The 20260-nt window shown below is 33.4% G+C and overlaps 1 protein-coding gene across 7 annotated transcripts in view; it reads right to left on the reverse strand.

Moving 5' to 3' along the window:
- ProRS-m (prolyl-tRNA synthetase 2-like protein, mitochondrial) overlaps window positions 1-19800 on the reverse strand; it is a 29184-nt gene extending 9384 nt beyond the window's left edge. Inside the window, exons 1-8 of one of the 7 annotated variants that reach the window (XM_067125382.1) lie at window positions 19614-19800; window positions 15827-16042; window positions 6028-6205; window positions 5371-5444; window positions 5046-5176; window positions 3950-4080; window positions 3231-3421; window positions 1253-1468 (exon numbers count right to left, since the gene is read on the reverse strand). In XM_067125382.1, coding sequence (XP_066981483.1) covers window positions 1253-1468; window positions 3231-3421; window positions 3950-4080; window positions 5046-5176; window positions 5371-5444; window positions 6028-6205; window positions 15827-15988 — 1083 coding nt within the window. In that variant the 5' untranslated portion in view covers window positions 15989-16042; window positions 19614-19800. Of the gene's footprint in view, window positions 1-1252; window positions 1469-3230; window positions 3422-3949; window positions 4081-5045; window positions 5177-5370; window positions 5445-6027; window positions 6206-8192; window positions 8254-8275; window positions 8430-15826; window positions 16043-16732; window positions 16863-19397 lie in introns of those variants that run through there. The other 6 variants (XM_067125381.1, XM_067125384.1, XM_067125385.1 and 3 more) reach the window with 6 other exon arrangements.
- Between the last annotated feature and the right edge of the window lie 460 nt (window positions 19801-20260).

Below are 20260 nucleotides of genomic sequence, written 5' to 3' on the forward strand. Positions count from 1 at the left end.
ATCTCTCCACCTTAGCTCAATAAGATCACAATGAATACTAACCCAACTGGCCAGAATAAAGGTTTTTAAGCTTGACTGTATAAACCTTTCTTATTTCAAAGCTAACATCAGAGCTAGTTATATCAACCTAAAAGTTTATGTATCCATCTCCACATTAACCTTTAACAAACAATGAACAGATGAACCCACTGGCGAGCCTACTCTACAAGATACAACGTCAGGATGGTTGCCAGATAGGTGTGTGGGTTCATTTATTAACTGCTTGCAACCAAAAATGGAGAAATCTAGAACAGCAACACCATAATTATCTGTGGCAGTAAATGAAGGTGCTTAGCCAGCTTACAATTGTGATTTCGAGCATTGTAATCATCTACAGAAATAAAACAAACCTTGGTGTCAGCTTGCTGAACTGCTGCCATTTTGGCAAGGAAGCAACCATAAATAGCTATCCAAATCTGGGTTCCTATAACTAGCAAAAGCATAAAGATATCTTAGTCTTCCAAATGGAATCAACAGTTCTGAAATTTGTCAGAAATCAAAAACATGAGTTCCAAAACATAAGAGGATGTCAAAATTAACAGCAGCAATATCCTTTTTATTTTTATATATTTCACACACATTGCTATATAAAATACAGGATTTCCAAGATCAATTCTGTGGACCAGGATTAAGTTCAACATCGCCAGAAGGAAGCAACTACACATAACACAAGCATAAAGGATTACAGTATTTGCAAACTCAAAAAACAATAACAGGACAAATATATACATGTAAAATCAATACTGAAAAGTGTATGCCCATTAAAGACAAAATTACTGCTGGAATGAAACTGGTCAACTAAGAAGAGTTGGCACACCCAGCAAGGCCAAGGCATCCTCTTGCCAAACCAAATACAGTACTCTGGTGACATTAAGTTAATGATGATATGGCAGCTGGTAAAAAGGAGTGCCATAGGTACAAAGCATTTACTAATAACAAAACCCAGTCAAGAAGTAAGAACTTTCATCAAGGAGGACAAAGATTCCTTAACGACAGAAACCTTATCTATCATTTGTGTACTGCTTCATACATTCCTTTCAACCAGCTACTTAGTATTCTGTCTGTTTACCCAAATTGGGCATCAAGACATAAGTTCAAATAAGTGTTTGTAATTTGTATGAATTCAACTTGAGTAGTACTCATTATTTCAGGACTATTAGAAAATAAATTAGCAATAAAAATTTACAAGACAAACAGCTAACAAGATAAATACCTTTGGGCTGATGATGCACACTTTATAAGGAGCAATTACCCATGGCCATCTGATACCTGTCTCACAGGATAATGCCTCAACAGCAGCCGCAAGAACTCTTGAAACCCCAATACCATAACATCCCATCTGTACGAGTGAAGGTTTTCCTTTTTCATTCTGGTAGGAGCAATTGAGTGGAGCTGAATATTTTGTTCCCAAAAGGAAAGTATGACCAACCTATGGAGATCATAAAAGATTATAATTTTTAAAACACTTGTTTTCTATATAGAGCACTTTAAAAAGTGTGCAAGAGAGAACTGCAATATTTTATCTTAAACATGGAATACTGATGTAACAACCAATTTATTGGTTCTAGTGTGTGGACTCCTCACCAAATTCTATGAGGTGAATCAATTTGTCTAAAAACTGTAAGTTCAACTAAAAATACAACTATAAGCGAAAAGAATACTTGGGATGATTCTTACCTACTGTTGAAGATAGTTATATCTTTGTGCTGCCAGGTGAGGCTGACATTCAAAATAAAAAGAATATTGTATAGCTGACCCAGAAGACTGTCTAGTTCACCTGTTTTCCACCAGGTGTGTATCAAAAGTTTTAATTCTCTTTGGAATTCCTCTTACCATACAGCAGGATAGTTGTCGGTGATTTGCTAGTGACTGTTGGCTGCTTTTTCATGGTACAGTGTTGTGATTTTTTCTTTTGTTTGCTCAAGATGTTTTCGACTGACAGTAAGAACAAAACATCAGGTTTTGCAGGAATGTTTTCCACATTTAAAAATTATATTCTAAAATATTCAAAATACACCTAGTAGAGAAAAGGTGTACTAGACAGTCATCTGGGTCACGCAACTGATTTTCTTTTTAATATGAATGCCAACAGCACCTGCTAGCCTGAAGATATGGCTAGCTTTCACAGTAGGTAAGTATCCTCAATAATAAATTTCATTATGAAAATTTATATTTTCTTCAATACTAAACAGCCGCTACAAACTGAAGTTACAAAAATGCTACTATTATACAATAAAAAGACAGCACTAACAACATTATATAATGCAAGAACAGGAAGTTTCAGGCTCATAATTTCATACTGCCTTAACCACTTCTTGAAAACTTGAATGAAGATATTCTAGAAAAAAAAAACTAGAAGTTCTTAGTTGTAAAGATATTTTCTACCAATCCAGTGAGTAAAAGTGACCAATAAATGTTAAAAAAATTTCTCACAAAGACAATGAGCAATATGATGAAAAACAAATAATTAACTGGACTGGTCAAGTATTAAAGAATTAACTAAACTTATTTAGTATTAAAGTACAATAATCAATAGTTCCTGTAGAACTTTTACATTAAAAAAGCCTGCAGTGCAAATATTACCTGAAAGCAAAAGTAAATGTCTACAAAATTAATAACAGTACAATCCTAAGGTGCAAAACAACAAAACTATTATGCCATAACAAACAGATCTTTCACTGAAGCTAGTTAGTTATAAATGATTTGTTCAACCAGACCTCTGAACCCTTTTAGGGTTCTTCTCGGGCTGGGAGCTCTTCCACTGAAGACAAAGTTAAGACAAAGTTACTCCCTCTGATGTAACTACTTCAAACAATTTTCCTTTTCCCATCCAATGCTGTACAACTTGAATTCTTCAAAAAATATACAGTACAGCATACCATAGCATCCAGAAAAAGCACCCTCTTAAGTATTTGGTTGATTTTACTGTATGTCAACAGCAGGTGTCCAAAAGAGCCATTTTCAAACGTTTTATTATGTTTATCAATGGAATGAGTTTTACAATGTACAGCAAGGGAAAAAAAAGAGATAAAGAATATGATATAATAAAAAATGAAGCCATGTGATGTAAAATTAACAATGCCATATATCACTTGAGCTGTTTCATAAATATCACTAAAAAAAAATACATACACCTTCACCAGCTACAGTACTGCATACAAAACATAAGAAAATACTGCATTATACACTACCTCAATTCCTTTTGTTGTAGTAGTAACACTACCACACAATGGGCAAGTTGTAGTATCCGAGTTATTGGCAAGTTCAGAGTTCACAGCAGAACCACATCCATTACATATAAGTAAAATATCTTGTCCTATAGCTGCTGGATAATGGTATTCATGGGAGAAACTTCCGCCAATAGTTCCACAGTCTCCAGCAACTTGAAAAAAAATTAAATGTATTGTGCAACATGCAGCATGATTAAACATATTTAATTACTGCAGCTTTTAACAATATCTCAAACAAGTGTGTTCTTCTACGATGACATCGAATATGAGAATTACATCAGTATACTGTATTAAGATTTTCCAGCGTATGCAACTGAATACAGTAAAATAATAAAGGTAATTTCCATAATTAAACCCACAGTTTAGCCAGTGTTATACTTCCTGTTATGGTGTAGTGTACAATGTACAGTACAATGAAATTTATGTCTTAAGAAAATTGGTGGAAGAAGCCTTGAATTTTCCATCATTGTAAACATACCTCACTAGAAGGCCAACACATCAGTTAACATCAAACAACCACCAAAGAGCAATGACACTCGTGTAACAGTGACTAAGAGGGTTCTGTCCTTTAAAGGGTGCTAACCTGAAAGGAAACCTTATGTCTTGTTAAACCCACTGATGAATAAATTCCAGGCTGACACTATACTGTACCATACTATACTATACCTGTCTTTTCTTACCTTTAACATAAGGTACACCAAGCCTTTGAAATACTGCATCATATGCCTTGGAAACTTGCTCATAAGTGGAAACTGCAGATGCCTCATCTTTGTCAAATGTATACAGATCCTTCATTAAAAATTCTTTACACCTGGAAAAAGGAAAAATGAAACAATAGCAATTTCAAAAAACAAATTAGATAAAAACACATAACATATAAGAAACATATTTCATGGGCAAAAATACTCAAACATTACAAAAATCAAAAAAGGAAATTCAATTGTTTTATAAGAAACTACAAAGAAGGATGAGATGGAAGCACTCTCAATCAGAGGGGTTCGTCTATGAGACAGAATGTTTTAAAATTTTAAATTTCTTAAAGGTTCTTCTATTTCACAAGCATCCTTAATTCAGCTAATCTATATTTTTTGGTATCAAACTCTGCCTAATACTACTCAAATAATCCTTGTCTGAAGATATCTCAAAGTTTCTTAGATCTGTGATACTCTTTCATCAATGCTCTCATGGTGCCATTCATCCACACTATGTTGTGTTGGAATCAGTGTGCTTAAGGTTACAGATGAATTATGACATTTTCTTGAGAATTACTGGTCTACCAAGCAACCACTACACCTATTGAGGATTTATCCCAGTACCTGTTAGTTGCATCCATTAAATTACATATAATGAAAGTTAACAGGCTTCTTTAAAAACCTGCATTTAAATATAGGGCATTATATATTTGTTTAATAAACAAACCCACAGTAGGGTCCTAGCCCCACACACTGAAATTTCTGAGTCTTTTGTTATGTACTGTTGTTTTAATGATAATGATGAAAACTAACAATTAAAACCGAAACAAAATACTGACTACTAGGATAATGGAAATGAAGCACGTAAAAGAGAATGGATGTCAGCACAAGATACTTGACTAACACATTCATAAGTAAAGCATTAAGATAACTTCAAACATGACAAGATAAAGTTTATATACAGAAGGTTTATAATTTAATGTCAATTTATTCCTGTTGGAATATGCAAATTTAAACCAAATTTTTAAAACTAATCAGTTTGGATATATGTAATCATCAATCCTGTTCATTAAATTCCTCTTACCTCAAAAGGCCAAACCTTGGATTGGCTTCATCCCTAAATTTACTAGATATTTGATAGAGACGTAAAGGTAGATTTCGATGTGTAAGAGAATAGGTTTCTGCTAACATATCAACCACCGCTTCCTCATGCGTCTGAAAAAGTCAATTCTAAGAGTTCTGACAAAAGAATACATAAAGAAAATACAAAAAAAAAACTACATAATTTACAATTACACTGAAACATATTCAAAACATTACTCCTTGAATATTGATGAAGAATTATATTTCAGATGAATAACAATAACACATGGCTTCAAAATTGGTAACTGTACACAAACTATACTTACTGGACTTATTACATAATCTTTTTCATGCCTATCCTTGACTTTAATTAACTCATCACCTGTTAACTCCCATCGACCTGAAAAAGAAAAAAATCAGTTGCTTTGACTTTTGTAATGCAGCTGCAGGAAAGAAACAAATTGCAAGAGCTGGGAGGATGACACTTACAAAAATAAACATACATCAAAAAATATTTTACAATTGGTATGAGTTCATACAATATCCATACCATGTATTTTACTAATGCCCTTGTCTTCGTCTGCCTGTACATCACTAGGATTATTAATGGTCCGTCTTTGGCAGCACAATCACCACTTGCTGCTTCATCTTTTGTCTTTTCTTCAACATCTAGTTGTTGTCTAATCTATCCCCAACTGTCTGATTATCCTTAGCTACAGCATGACATCCATCTCTAGTCATATATCACCCTAACATTTCATCTGATCATCTTCAGTTATAATTTAGAAACCATTCTTGGTCACCTTATTAATCAGTCTTTTTAGGTATTTAAACCTAAGTAAAGCAACATGTTTGTCAACTACATGCACAAACTTTTTTAGCAGTTAGTTTAGACCATGCATTAAAGATTAACATCATATATAACTCAAAGTAGACAAGTACAATATGTCACACTACAAGTCAAGTACAATATGCAACTTTACCAGTCTTTTTCCAAAGGTGACCTGAAGTAAGAGTAGGTAATAGCAACTTTTGAGCACCAATAAGTTTCATTTCTTCATCAATGATGTTCGTCAGCTTTGCAAGGACTCTTTGGCCAAGTGGCAGAAAAGCATACATTCCATTTCCTCTTGGTCGTACAATGCCACAATCCAGCAAGAGCTGCAAGTAGAGGTATTATAATAGAATTACTATACCATAAATGTTATCTATGTTTGTTCATCCTGACCCCATTAGGCTACTTACAATTACCCCTTTTTTGTAACAGCCTAATTAAAAGTTATGGGTTGTATGAAATATCAATTTTGTTCAGTAACTCTGGATATCTAAAAATGTACCACATAAGCATTCAGTATTGAAAGTGAGACTGAAAAGCCGTCTAGATTAACACATGACTTCTTATTTGTGTACCCCACCTTCGATTTCTTATTGGTGGACCCCAGCTCCCAGAAGGTGTCTTTTAGGAGAGTGAGGGATAAAGTCCAACCTATTTAAACTATGTTTTCATGGTGGTATCCGTTTCACTTGGAATCCTGACAATATCAGCGTCGAGTCATGCTGGCTGTCAGAAAATAAGTGAATAAGCCTCCAATGTTTAAGGAGCTACACATGAGTAGCAGACCCATGAGTCATAATACAGTACTGCTGAAACTGCTTGTCATTACCTACAGAACTAAGTAACTGAGAACAAAGAATGTCCCTTTCAGTACCAAAACTTGAAAGGAATCTGTTGAAAGATTCAGTGCCAGTCACCACATACAGGATGGTGTACTTACAACTGAATAAAATCACCTCTTATTCCTCACTTATTGCTTAAGTCCACTCACTGCTTGAGATACTCACTTTCATAGTTGCAGACACACCCAACTACATGTTTCCCTAGAACAGCAGTATGGAAAAAGTATAGTATGTCAAAACAGACAATGATGGAGTTGGATTAAAGCAAAACAGGAACATAAAAATTCCTTATACAAAGGTTCTGCTATAGAAGCTGATCATCAAGCAGATGGTAAACATTAGTGGCCATCTTCACATTCAACTCTTACATCTATAAACATTCTCTTCTTATACAGCATAAGTTTTCTAAAGAGTACAAACAGACACTGCCAAATAAGTCAGAACCCAGGCATCCCTTCCTATTAACAATTACAGTACAGTGTTCCACAAAAAATCAGTCAATATGTAGTGTCAAATATTCTGTTTGTTCACAAAGAAAAAAATATTTAAAGTAAAAGCACATTCAATGCCATAAAGTTAAGTATACCTCAGTTTAACCAGACCACTGAGCTGATTAACAGCTCTCCTAAGGCTGGCCTGAAGGATTAGATTTATTTTATGTGGCTAAGAACCAACTGGTTACCAAGCAATGGGACCTACAGCTTATTGTGGAATCCGAACCACATTATAGCGAGAAATGAATATCTATCACCAGAAATAAATTCCACTTATTCTTCATTGGCCAGTCAGAGATTCGAACACGGCGCCAGCAGAGTGCTAGCTGAGAACAGAACCCACCCACCCGATGAGGAACTCAATGCCACAAAAAATTACAAAATATATACAAATAAAATTATGCCAGTGTGGGTAAGCAAAAAACCTGAAAACTTATTCATTTTACGTAGGGAGACCCAAAGACAATGGACCAACCTGAGAAATATTTACAATAAAAAAAAAAATTACAAAATATATACCTGGTCAAGAAAAACAGTAGCAAAAACACTCTCTTATTCATTTTAAGCCTAGGAGACCCAAAGACAATGGACCAACCTGAGAAATATTTGGTGATACGTAACAAAGTTTCATTGAAAAAATTACAAGAGATCTAATAAATGTTTCATTCATGGACTACAGTTACATCAGTATTATATTGATCACAGACCTACAATTCAAATTCATATATATAATTCGCATAATACAGTGATTATTACATGTTTAATATTGGGGCTAGCCCTGTGCAGCTTACACAAAAGTTAATACAATGTCACTTCCTATGCTTGAACAATGAAGGTATTAGGCCTACGGAGGAATTTAAAGAAACAGCCTATGCTAATTTACTTTAAAGGTTACTGTTCTATTGGTAAAGTTTTGATTTATTTAATTGAAAATACCTTGAAAATGAAAAAGAATACTTTGAATTTCAAGAGATTACCAAAATTGGGTAAAACTGAAGACTACTTGGGGATGAACGTAAAAACATAAACAAAAGACTAAATGTCAAAAACACAAACAAACCCATAAGCAAAAGGCAGTAATACGGTCTCCAACTGGCGGGAAACCAGGCCGCAGTAGTAGTCTTCAGTCTTACGTTAAACTTTTGGGCGGGTTTATAAACAATTTTGTTAATCGCATTTATATATTGTAAATAATTCTCTAATCCCATCGACTTCGAAATAATATACTTGCGTAACCCACTACATAATCTCCGTTTTCTTTGGGGACAGCGCTCGAAGAAAACGAAATATTAGGGTAACTCTCTTATTTCTTTCTTTCTGTACCAGTCAAAGTTGTACAACAAACATAACTCGCTAAATAATTTACATACAATGTTTTGTATTCCATGACTTATTTTTACAGTTTTGTATTTCTTGACTTATTTTTTACAGTAAATTACCACGATATGCAAATCAACATCCTATACACATATATGCAAATGAATAGCAATCTTCATCACCATTCAGCTATAAGAAATATGTGTTATCATAAGTGAAATAATTTACAAGTCAATTTATTTCTTTTAATGGCAAAAACAGAATGAATGTTACGTTCTATTTCCTCAAGATGGCTTCAAAGGGTGTCTACACCTATTCACTAATGTAAAAATATTTCCTCAAGATAGCTTCAAAGGCTGTCTACACCTATTCACTACTTCAAAGGGTGTCTACACCTATTCACTAATGTAAAACTATGCATGGGTACATGGCAACACTTCCTTACTGTGCATCAGGAACTCATTTTGCATCATTTGTAGTGATTTTCAGTGCATTTCTGAGTACAGTTCTTTCTGTCATAATAGGAGCAAATAAGAAAAGTGTTGTAAGAGAAATATATAAAAAAAACCTGCATGCAATACGAGAACTGAAACAAGAATCGGGGCAAATGACATCGGAACATGGCAAGAGTCTCCACTGGAGAACTGCCTGGAAGCACATTTCTTTTCCTCCGACTATTTCTTAATTATTGGGGGACACTTCTTATACGAAGAAAAACTTTTGTTAATTTATCGGAAGACTCCAGTTAGCCACTTTTGCATGAAAAACCATTTTGGATTCTTCATGCAAAAATCGCTAGGAAATGATAGGGCACTAAAGGAACTAAAAATACCAATTTTAGGGATGTTTACTGGTTACAATTTTGCCGTATTAGCTATGGAGAGGGGTTGGGGGCCGGTACTGTCTTACCTTATAAGTCATAATTTTATTACATATTGAAAAGAATTTTTTTGTTTTGGGCCGGTACTGTCTTACCTTATAAGTCATAATTTTATTACATATTGAAAAGATTTTTTTTGTTTTGATGGGTTTTACCCAAGAAAAATATAAATTATAATGTGGGAGGTGGCTGGAATCTTTCAGAAAAATATTTTTTTTTCCACAAAAATCAGCTTTCTGCAAACGAAGTTTCATTGTTAATAAAAATAAGCAATATTTTTTTCTTTAGCTGTTTTCTCAAAACTTATATTTCAAAAAACTCGAAGACGACTGATCAAAATTCAGTGAAACCTTCACATTACGTAGTATAACGCCATACCTGTTATCTAGCTTAAAAAAGTTATTAGACTGCAACTTTTTTTTATGTATATTATGTGAAAAAAAAAAACTTTTTTCAACTGTAAATTTTACAACCTTGAGAGGTCCAATTTTGTGGTTTCTTAATGCTGGAATTTTGAATATTATTTATTTAAAAAGAGGTGGAAATTTGAAGTGAATCCCTTCAATTATAAGGTCACAATGATCACATACATTATATGGACACTTATGGCATAGGCGTGATCCTTAAGCTACAATACTATCAGCAGACTTTCAATCCAGAAACTAACACTGGTATGTTCATTCTCTCCAAAAGATAAAAATGTGCTCACTTGTCAAACGACAGTTAGTTTCACCCTTGTAGTTCTGCTCATAGATTATTGTTTGAACGACATATATTCACTCTACCAAAATTTTAATTATCTACAGTATTTCTACATAACATTTTACTACACTTCATTGAAGGCAAAATCAACACCATTTTGTAAATTTACTCGTAAATTTGCTAGGTTCTTTACTTAAATCATACATAAATAAAGTGCTGATAATGTTACTTCTGCCTGTATCCCATAGAATTAAAGCAGAAATTCAAGGGATATTAAAAATTCAGCCTGCAACATAGGCTAAGAAATATTTCCAAACAATTACTATACTTATAATCGTTTTTATTGTCAATAATTTTCTAACCCCGATTAATTCGATTATACTTGCGTTACCCACTAAAATGTCTCCGTTTTCTTTGAGAACATCGCTCGCAGAAAACGTAAGATTAGGGGTAACCATCTCGTTTTTATCTTTCTGGACTCGTTAAAGTTGTACAACAAATGTGTACCTCGCCAAAAAAATTTACATAGAATGTAAATTATTTTTACAATTTTGCAACTCTTGAATTTTTTACAGTAAAATAACCAGGATATGCTAGGCTATATACAGATAGTTGCAAATGAATAGCAATTTTCCTCATCACCATACGAAATATATCTTATCACATATAAGTGAAATAATTTACATATTTTTTGACTAATGGCAAAAATAGACTGAATATTACGTTTTACTTCCTCAGGATAGCTTTACAGGGTGTCTATTCACGAATATAAAAATATGTAACTGCATGGAAACATTTCCTTATCGTGCATCACGGGTTTTCAGTGCATTTCCGAGTACAGTTTTTTTCCGTCATAACGGGAGCAAATAAGAAAAGTATTGTAAGAGAAATATATATAACAAAACTATATATATATATATATATATATATATATATATATATATATATATATATATTATATATATATATATATAACAAAACTGCATGCAATACGAGAACTGAAACGACGAGAAAAATGGGGACAAATGTCATCGGAACAAGTGGCAAGAATCTCCATTGGAGAAATGCCTGGAAGCACATTTCTTTTCCTCAGATTATTTCTGAATTAACAGGGGACATTTCTTATACAAAGAAAAATCTTTTTCACTATAATCAACTTTCTACCTATCTTAGTTTCATTGTTAATATAAAATAAGCAATATTTTTTCTTTGGCTGTTTTCTCAAAACTTATATTTCAAAAAGGTAGGGGAACATATCTCGAAGAAGACTGAACAAGATTAAGTGTAACCTTCACATTACATATTATAGTTACATACCTGTTATCTAGCACAGAAAATTTTACAGCAACTTTATGTAAATTATTTATGAAAAACCATCACTTTTTTCAACTGTAAATTTTACAAACTTGAGAGGTCCAATTTTGTAGTTTCTTAATGATGTAGTTATGAATATTAGTTGTGTAAAAGGAGGTGGAAATTTGAAGTGAATTCCTTCAATTATAAGATCACAATGTTCACATACATTATAATGGGCACTTATGGCATAGGCGTGATCCTTAAGCTAAAATAGTATCAGCAGACTTTCAGTCAAGAAACTAACACTGGTATGTGCATCCTCTCCACATGATTAAAAAGTGTTCAATCTTGTAGTTACACTTATAGATTACTGTATTTGTAATTATCTATTCCTATATAACATTTTACTACACTTCAATCAACTTTTCTCTCTCCGATCTGTGATTTACTTGTGCTGCAAAAGTACATGAAAAACACGAAATTAAGAATATGAATCAGGACAATATATCTCCAAGATGTATATAAATGGTTTGGTATTGCATATAAAAGTAAGGTAAAATCAACACCGACATTTTGTATATGAAAATTTGCTTGGTTCTTTACTTTATAAATAAAGTGCTGATGATGTTACTTCTGCCTATATTCCATAGAATTAATGCAGACATTTAAGGAATATTATACATTCAGCCTGCAATAAGGCTAAGAATGATTTCCATACAATTACTATACTTATAATAACTTTTATTGTAAATAAATTTTCTAATCGCGATTATGTCGAATATAATTGCGTTACCCACTAAATTGTCTCCGTTTTCTTTGGGGACAGCGCTCGAAGAAAACGTATTATTAGGGTAACTCTCCTATTTTTCTCTTTCCGGAATGATCAACGTTGTCTAACAAATGTACCTCGCCAAGTAATTTACATGCAATGTTTTGCATTATTTGGCTTATTTTTACAATTTTGGGTATACCCAATTTCGTAATTCTTGAATTATTTTTACAGTAAAATAACCAAGATATGCTATATACAGATATTTGCAAATGAATAGCAATCTTCCTCATCACCATACAGGAATACGAAATATATTTTATCATAAGTGAGATAATTTGCATGTCAATTTTACCTAATGGCAATAGAATGAATATTATGTTTTATTTCCTCAGGATAGCTTTACATGGTGTATATTCACAAATATATAAATAAGTAACTGTATGGCAACATTTCCTTACTGTGCATCACGGATTTTCAGTGCATTTCTGAGTACAGTTTTTTCCGTCATAATGGGAGCAAAGAAGAAAAGTATTGTAAGAAAAATATATATAAAAAAACTGCATGCACTGTGAGAACTGAAACAAGAAAAATCGGGGGAAATGACATCAGAACAAGTGGCAAGGGTCTCCAATAGAGAAATGCATGTAAGCACATTTCTTTTCATCGGATTATTTTGTAATTATCGGGGGTCCATTTTTATATGAAGAAAACTTATACCACAAAAATCAGCTTTCTACCTATCCTAGTTTCATGGTTAATTTAAATTAGCAATATTTTTTCTTTGGCTGTTTTCTCAACTTATATTTCAAAAGAGTAGGGGAACATAACTCGAAGACTCATCAAAATTCAATGAAACCTTCACATTACGCAGTAAAACTACATACCTATTATCTAGCTTAAAAAAGTTATTTGACTGCAACTTTTTCTACGTATATTATTTATGAAAAAACATTTTTTCAACTGTAAATTTTACAAACTTGAGAGGTCCAATTTTGTGGTTTCTTAATGCTGGAATTTTGAATATTAATTATTTAAAAAGAGGTGGAAATTTGAAGTGAATCCCTTCAATTATTAGGTAGCAATGTTCACATACATTATAAAGGGCACTTATGGCATAGGCGTGATCCTTAAGCTAGAATACTATCAGCAGACTTTCAATCACCAAACTACCACTGGTATGTCCACAAGATTAAAGTGTTCAATCTTGTAGTTACACTTATAGATTATTGTTCTGAACGATAAATATTCACTCATGTACTGTATTTGTAATTATCTATTCCTATATAGCATTTTACTACACTTAATTCAACTTTTGATCTCTTGAGATCTGTTATTAACTTGTGCTACAACAGTATATGAAAAATATGAAGTTGAGGATATGACTCAAGACAATATATCTCTAAGATGTATATAAATGGTTTGCTATAGTATAGTTAAGTATAAGGCAAAATCAACACCGACATTTTGTACAGTAAACCCCCCATATTCGCAGGGGATGCGTACCACCCCCTCCCCCATGAATAGCTAGAACCAGCATATACTTAGAACCCTTCTGAAAATGCTTAGAACTACCTATTTTGAAAGTTCAAACACACAAAAAACAACTAAAAATGCTTATATAGGTATTATCCTACTTACGATGGGGTTAGCTTCCAAAAAACCCCACAGTTTGTTGGAAAAAACATATCTTGAATATAGCCTAGCCTACACTACAAAGTATACTCTATACATACACGGTATAGTAATTATTAATATCAGCTAATTCTGGAGGTTCATGCAGAGTGACTTATGATAATTCAATACAAAGAGAAATTAAATAACAAACAAGAATTAGCTTAGACTACACTATGGTATATCGTATACATATATGGTAGCCTACCCTACATTATACTGTACAGTACTCTACATTCACATATCGTATTATACAAACATCAACATAACGAATATGCATCTTTTCCAAGGATCCTTTAAAATGTTATGCCTTAATTCACTGTATCCAATAATACTACATATATTCTTATACAGTACTGCTTTTGTACTATAAATTGCAATCATAGCAATCAATGTTTTACTGTTTTTTCAAAATTTTCATGAATAAATGCACTTTTTGTAATCTATTAACTCAGTTCAGAGCGCTGTCTTGCTTCTTTTTAGTTTAAGCATTCACGTAAATGAATCCCTAGATACTGTATGTATATAAATTGCAATCATAGCAATCAATGTTTTGTTATTTTTGTTATAACAAAGTGTTTTTAAGTCAAATGAATCCTATAATGTATATGTGGCAAAATGCATTCTCTTAGTGAAATTAATTTAGCTTTTTTCGTTTATAGATGACGTTGGCCATTTGGGGGAGTTTGTTTTGTGTAAAAAATCAAGATTCCATTCGCTATTTTCACTTGATTTCATCATAATACGAGCTTTATGTATTTATTGTTTATCGGCGTAAAAATAGCAGTACAGTAATGTGTTCTTTCATGCCCACTAGTTTTGATTATAATACTTTCTCTCCAATTTTAATTACGGTCGAGTTTCATCCATGTTGCCGACGCATGATAATTTAGTCATTAGGAGCTTGAACATTGTTTTCTTAGCTTCAGCTACAACTTGCAGCTTAAATTTAGCAGTACATTTCCTTGCCGATCTTTTATCCATAGTGAAGAAGGGTATAATGTAAAAATATATCACTTCCATTCTACTTAATGTCATTTGTACCATAACTACGGTAACTGTGTATTACCGTACGATGGTTGAAATACAAGCAAAATGGCTGTTGTTATCTGATTCAGTGATATGCAAAACAACAGTTTCTCAGTCAGTTGTTTATGGCTGTACACATTTACGCAAGAGTATAATGTTACTAACAATACTTTCATCATTCTCTTTTACCTTTTTAACTAGAAGATGGGATAAAGAGATGGAGGAAAAGAAGTTGGTCTATTGTAATTTGGTCTCTCTCGCTGCCTGATTGTACACTGCTGCCTGTGCCCGCACGAAATTTAAAAATATTTTATAAATATTGTCGTATCAGTATTAATTGCTTACCCCATTGCAAAATCGAATTACCGTAAGGTGAATGATCGTAACTCGAGCACTACCTGAGTATTTTAATAGTTTTATCATAAAAAGTGCATTCAGTCATGAAAATGAGATGAAAACACAGCAATTAATGAATATTTCTCAGTGAAAAATACCGTGAAGGGGCGAATTTTCAGTGAATAATACATATATATGTTCCTGTATTTCCTAAAATTAAAGCAAAAAGGCTAAGAATGATTTCCATACAATTATTATACAGTACTTATAATGGTTTATAAAAGTCTCTTTAGAAATAACAGTAGCGAATCACTTTGTGCTGACTTTCTCATACAAATTAACTTATGCTGTTAAACTATTACAATTTTAGGTAATATGTTGCGCTTCTGAAGATGCTGTACAATTTTAATGACATAAATGATTATGGAATGCTCAAATTTAACATTCACTTTATATGTAAAATGGAGTGGACATGGAACTCCTAGTCAAGGTGAAGTTATTTATGGAAATACAATTCAAGACACTATACTTATCTTATGCAAACATGTACCAAATACTAGAAACAACTCAGTCAACAACATTATTTGAATCCTCTTGAAACCACTAACCTTTTGTGAAAGTGATATCAGTTCATCTTTCTTTACTGTAGCATCTTTAGGAAGGATATGTAAGGGCTGGAAAAGCTGGGAAGCACGTTGGTGGTGGTAAAAATACTTCAATAAAATCTGAATTCCCCTCTTTTTTCTTGTCACAAAATGAAATTTCATCATTTTTATGGGAATCACTGCCTGTTTCTTGACTCTCTGGCAATAGCTCCCTGATTTCTGGAAAAGAAATCAAGATTATAACCATTAATTACTTACCCAGGAGGAATATGTATCTAATTCTCTAACAAATTTAACTTTTAACACAATAATGCTATAATGTGATGCATATGAATATTTTTCCCCACAACAATGTTATCAGTTGATTCTGTTAGGCTTCCTTATACCTTGACACTTGAATGGTATGTGGTATAAATGCTTTTCCATTCCAAACACAAGGTTCCATCTGTTGGCAGTACAGGCAGTCCCGGTTTCTGACGGGTCCGACTTCTGACGTTCGAGTTCTGACGGCTTTTCAAATATATTCATCAGAAATTATTTCCCGGTTCTGGCCCGCGTTCCAGGGTTATGATCATCGTATGCCGATCCGACGGAAGAAATATGGCTCCAAAACGGCAGAATAATAAAAATTTGGAGGTTTTTTGATGAAAAACTCAATAAAAATGCAGTTTACATCTTTTCCATACACCCAAAGCATTAAAAGTAAGGTTTTCTAAGGTTTTATGACGATTTTCGACGATTTTTTGGTTACCGGGGACTGCCTGTAACTAGATATGTAAATGATTTGTTAAAAGACAAGTAGCTTAAACATTATTTCTTGTTTTTAATTATAGTCCATCCAAATCTAAATAGTTTTCTAAACTGTCTATTCTTATATGCAACCCTGTGGTAGGGGTGAAGAATACTGACACCATAGTCCTGTGTGTTGTAAGAGATGAATACAAGAACAACTGCTCTGCTGCCTTGCTTGGAGATAGATTTTTTATTCAAAGGCTATTCCCACTGCTGATAACTGGGGCTAGCAACTGCACGGGCATGCAGTTGTAAAAACTTGAGCTAAATATGCAAGGGCATGCAGTTGTAAAAACTTAAGTCAAATCTTTAAACTGTGCCAGATGCATCAGAGAAGACACATCAAGCAACTTAAGGATAGCAGTAGGGATAAAGAAGGGGTCTGCTCTTATAGGAATTTATCTAGAATAAAGAAGAAATTGTGAGACTATGTTGTTAGTTTTTAGTCATGATAATATTAACCAGTGAATTTTTATGACTATATTTTAGAGGATTCTGGCACTGAATACTTCTTTCATATATCACTGTATACATTCATAAACAGCAAAAAAACATAGGATATAGCCTATTGTATTTTTCAATTCTTAAAAAATTTATGGAAAACTCAATTTTATCCTCATCTTCCCTGAGAAAGGAAGAAAACCTGAAGACAATTGTTTTTAAACATATTTTGGGGTTTACAAAACCACTTGGTTGTAGGTACTGTAAATTATAACCACTGTACAAAATATTACTATCTAAAGTCCAGAATCTAAGATTATGCAGTCTCATGGATTCAATATGGTTTTTAATGGTGGTTGCAATACACGGAGAAAACTTCCCATTTAAAAGGCACAGTGACAGTGATGTTATCCTGTACCTTTGAACAGAAGAATATGCTGTCGCCTACCTAAAACCCACATTTTTCAAACTAACTCTCCCCTTAGAATGCAGTTTAATCTATGCTACAGCAAAATTGCACATGTTCAAAACAAAACCAGCAATACTGTAAATTTTGCAGGTTAACTATTGCATTTATAATCAGTGTTGTAGCAGCAAATAAACATCTGGAAATTTGTTATTGATGCTGAAAATGACAGTGTGCATTGTAAATGGTATTTTTTCATTCAACTGTTTTTTGTTGTAAATTTTTACTATTTTCTGTTTAATAAGATTTAGATAAATGTACTGTATCAAATAAAGGTCAAATAAAGGTTATGTTTCAAAGGGTACATTCTAGCTAAGCAGTATGTTTCATAACTCACATTTGCGGGTTTCTCTGGGAACTTCAGTCTAGCCTATTTTCACACCTACCTACATGTAAATGCACTTTTTGGCTAAAAATATTCAGAGTATAAGCATTTTTTACAAGTTATATTTCTCAAGTCTTACCTAGCCTATTTAACCCAAATGCTGATTAAAAAGAGCTCTTGCTGCTCTGGAGAATATGGGATATAACTTATAGCAAAGAAGAAACAAGAATGACTGTCTAAAGAGGGTAAATCATGTAGTGTACATATCAAACAGTTTAAGCTAACCTGGGCCTAACCTAACCTTCCTCAGATGGAGGCATCACCCTTAACCCCATGGCCTAGTTAAGGCAGCATAAATAATATTAGTTAAAATTAGGCCTATAGCTTATGAATTATGTAAATTTTGTGGGATCTTATATATATATGGAAAGCCTCACTGTCTTAAATTTTGAAGATTAGTGCTTACTTCTGGAAACAGATCATTTTTGACTTAAATATTCCAGTACAAATAATGCTTTTCTCTATAATAATAGGATAACGTTCATGAATGAAGTGACTTTAAATGCTCTACCCTTCATGAGACTGTTGGTTAGCAAGGGATGACAGCACATACACTACTGACTATTTCAAGTTTCATAAGATACAGGTCCATCCTCCTAGTAGAGATGAACGTTAATCTTTCAACCTCTAAAAGTTAATGTAAGTAATAGGCTTAGTAGATAAAGGAAATGTCCATAGAAGACAAGGATGCCTCAGTTAGATAGGACCCTGACATTATGTTAGGTTAGGCACTGAACTGACATTAAATTAATCAGGACAGGATCTCTATAGGGTAAGACATTTAGCCTCAGTTTAGGTTAAGCTAGGATGCATCCATTATGGTGGCCTACTGTTAGTGCACTTTTTGGCTAAGGGTTGGGGGGAGAGCAAAGACCCCTTTACCATTTACAGGTAAGATGTTATCCCCTAGGTTAATTACTGTTTTGGATAGTCCTACCCTGAATTGTATAAAAACATACATATCATAATGCATCCATCCAGTCCCACATTGGCCTATTTGTCCTAGAGTGCTGTGGTTCCCTCAGCATTTACTGTTAATGAATCTTGACATGCACATAGGTTGGAACTCTTTCACAAGTTTGGGCTGGGCCTACACCGTTTTTATTAAAATTTAACTTCTTCCCCAGATGCATGCTTGTTTATATTGGCACTAAGGCTATCAGTCATATCCCAAATCAAATTCTAACCACCAACAGGCCTATGCTTGGCTAATTCTTCATTGATGGTGGCGCTAGGATCTCACTTAATTCATTTTTCCCCAGCCAAAATAAACAACTTGCCCTTTACCTGTGAGTCGAGTCCCATAACTAAGGCCTAACTGTTAGGCTACGGTTAAATAACAACAAATAATGAGTAGTTTGACCCAGCACTGGTGGTCAAAACACATACATGCATAATTAGACATAAATATAACCAAGACCTTGCATATTATTAAAATAAACAATGCTTCATGTTTCTCGAAAATCTAAATTGTCATGTCCTACAATTACCAGGCAAGGAAACGTTGTTTTTTCTGCCTGAAGCTTACAGTGCGCTAAAGGGTGTTAGCCTGTGGGTTTTGTATAGAATATCATAATTGGGTGCCCAAGGTTAAGAACCTGTGCTGGCATAATACCAGTTAAATCTTCAACAAGAACAAAAACGTGTGAACACAAGTCTAAAGGTGGGCAGGACTCTTACTTGAGCGGTATGCTGTTTCACGTTACCTTCTGATATAATGCGCTTGTTGTGAACAATTACGCAGGCTAATGTAATAAATTTCAATAAATGGACAAAAGAAATGCTTAATAGATATTACACGAGTTTAGGGAAACAACTGAATAAGTATATGTGACTACAAAGCCTTACGCACCGGGAAAATAAACAAGTTAACAAGCAAACGGAACCATTTATGACAGATACAAATTTTACTTGCGTAATTTACAACCAATATACCACATTCTATTTAAGATGAAAGAAAAAGTAATATAATAAAATATATTTAATTATAAAATTAAGAATTTAAATAAAACTAATGACCTAATAATGAAAAGCATCTCATAAATATAAAGATAAAAATATGAACGCAGCTTAGAAGCGATCTTTTCTGGGAACGATGTTTGTTTACAAATAAAGAACCAGAGACATATTTAAAATAAATAAATGAAACTGACAGTTTACCGGTCGCCATATTGCAAGCTTTTTTTCTAGTTACGTTCCTGTTTCAGCGAGAGCCCATTCCTAAAATGTGGATGCCTCGATACTGCTGAAAATATATCTTAATTGCACCTTTATTATCTAAAGAATGAAAAGAGGTTCACAAGACGAATGTTGAGCAACTATATCAGCGATGAATACTAAATAACTTTGAAAA

The sequence above is a fragment of the Macrobrachium rosenbergii genome, chromosome 23, assembly GCF_040412425.1.
Source record: "Macrobrachium rosenbergii isolate ZJJX-2024 chromosome 23, ASM4041242v1, whole genome shotgun sequence".
Lineage (NCBI taxonomy): Eukaryota > Metazoa > Arthropoda > Malacostraca > Decapoda > Palaemonidae > Macrobrachium > Macrobrachium rosenbergii.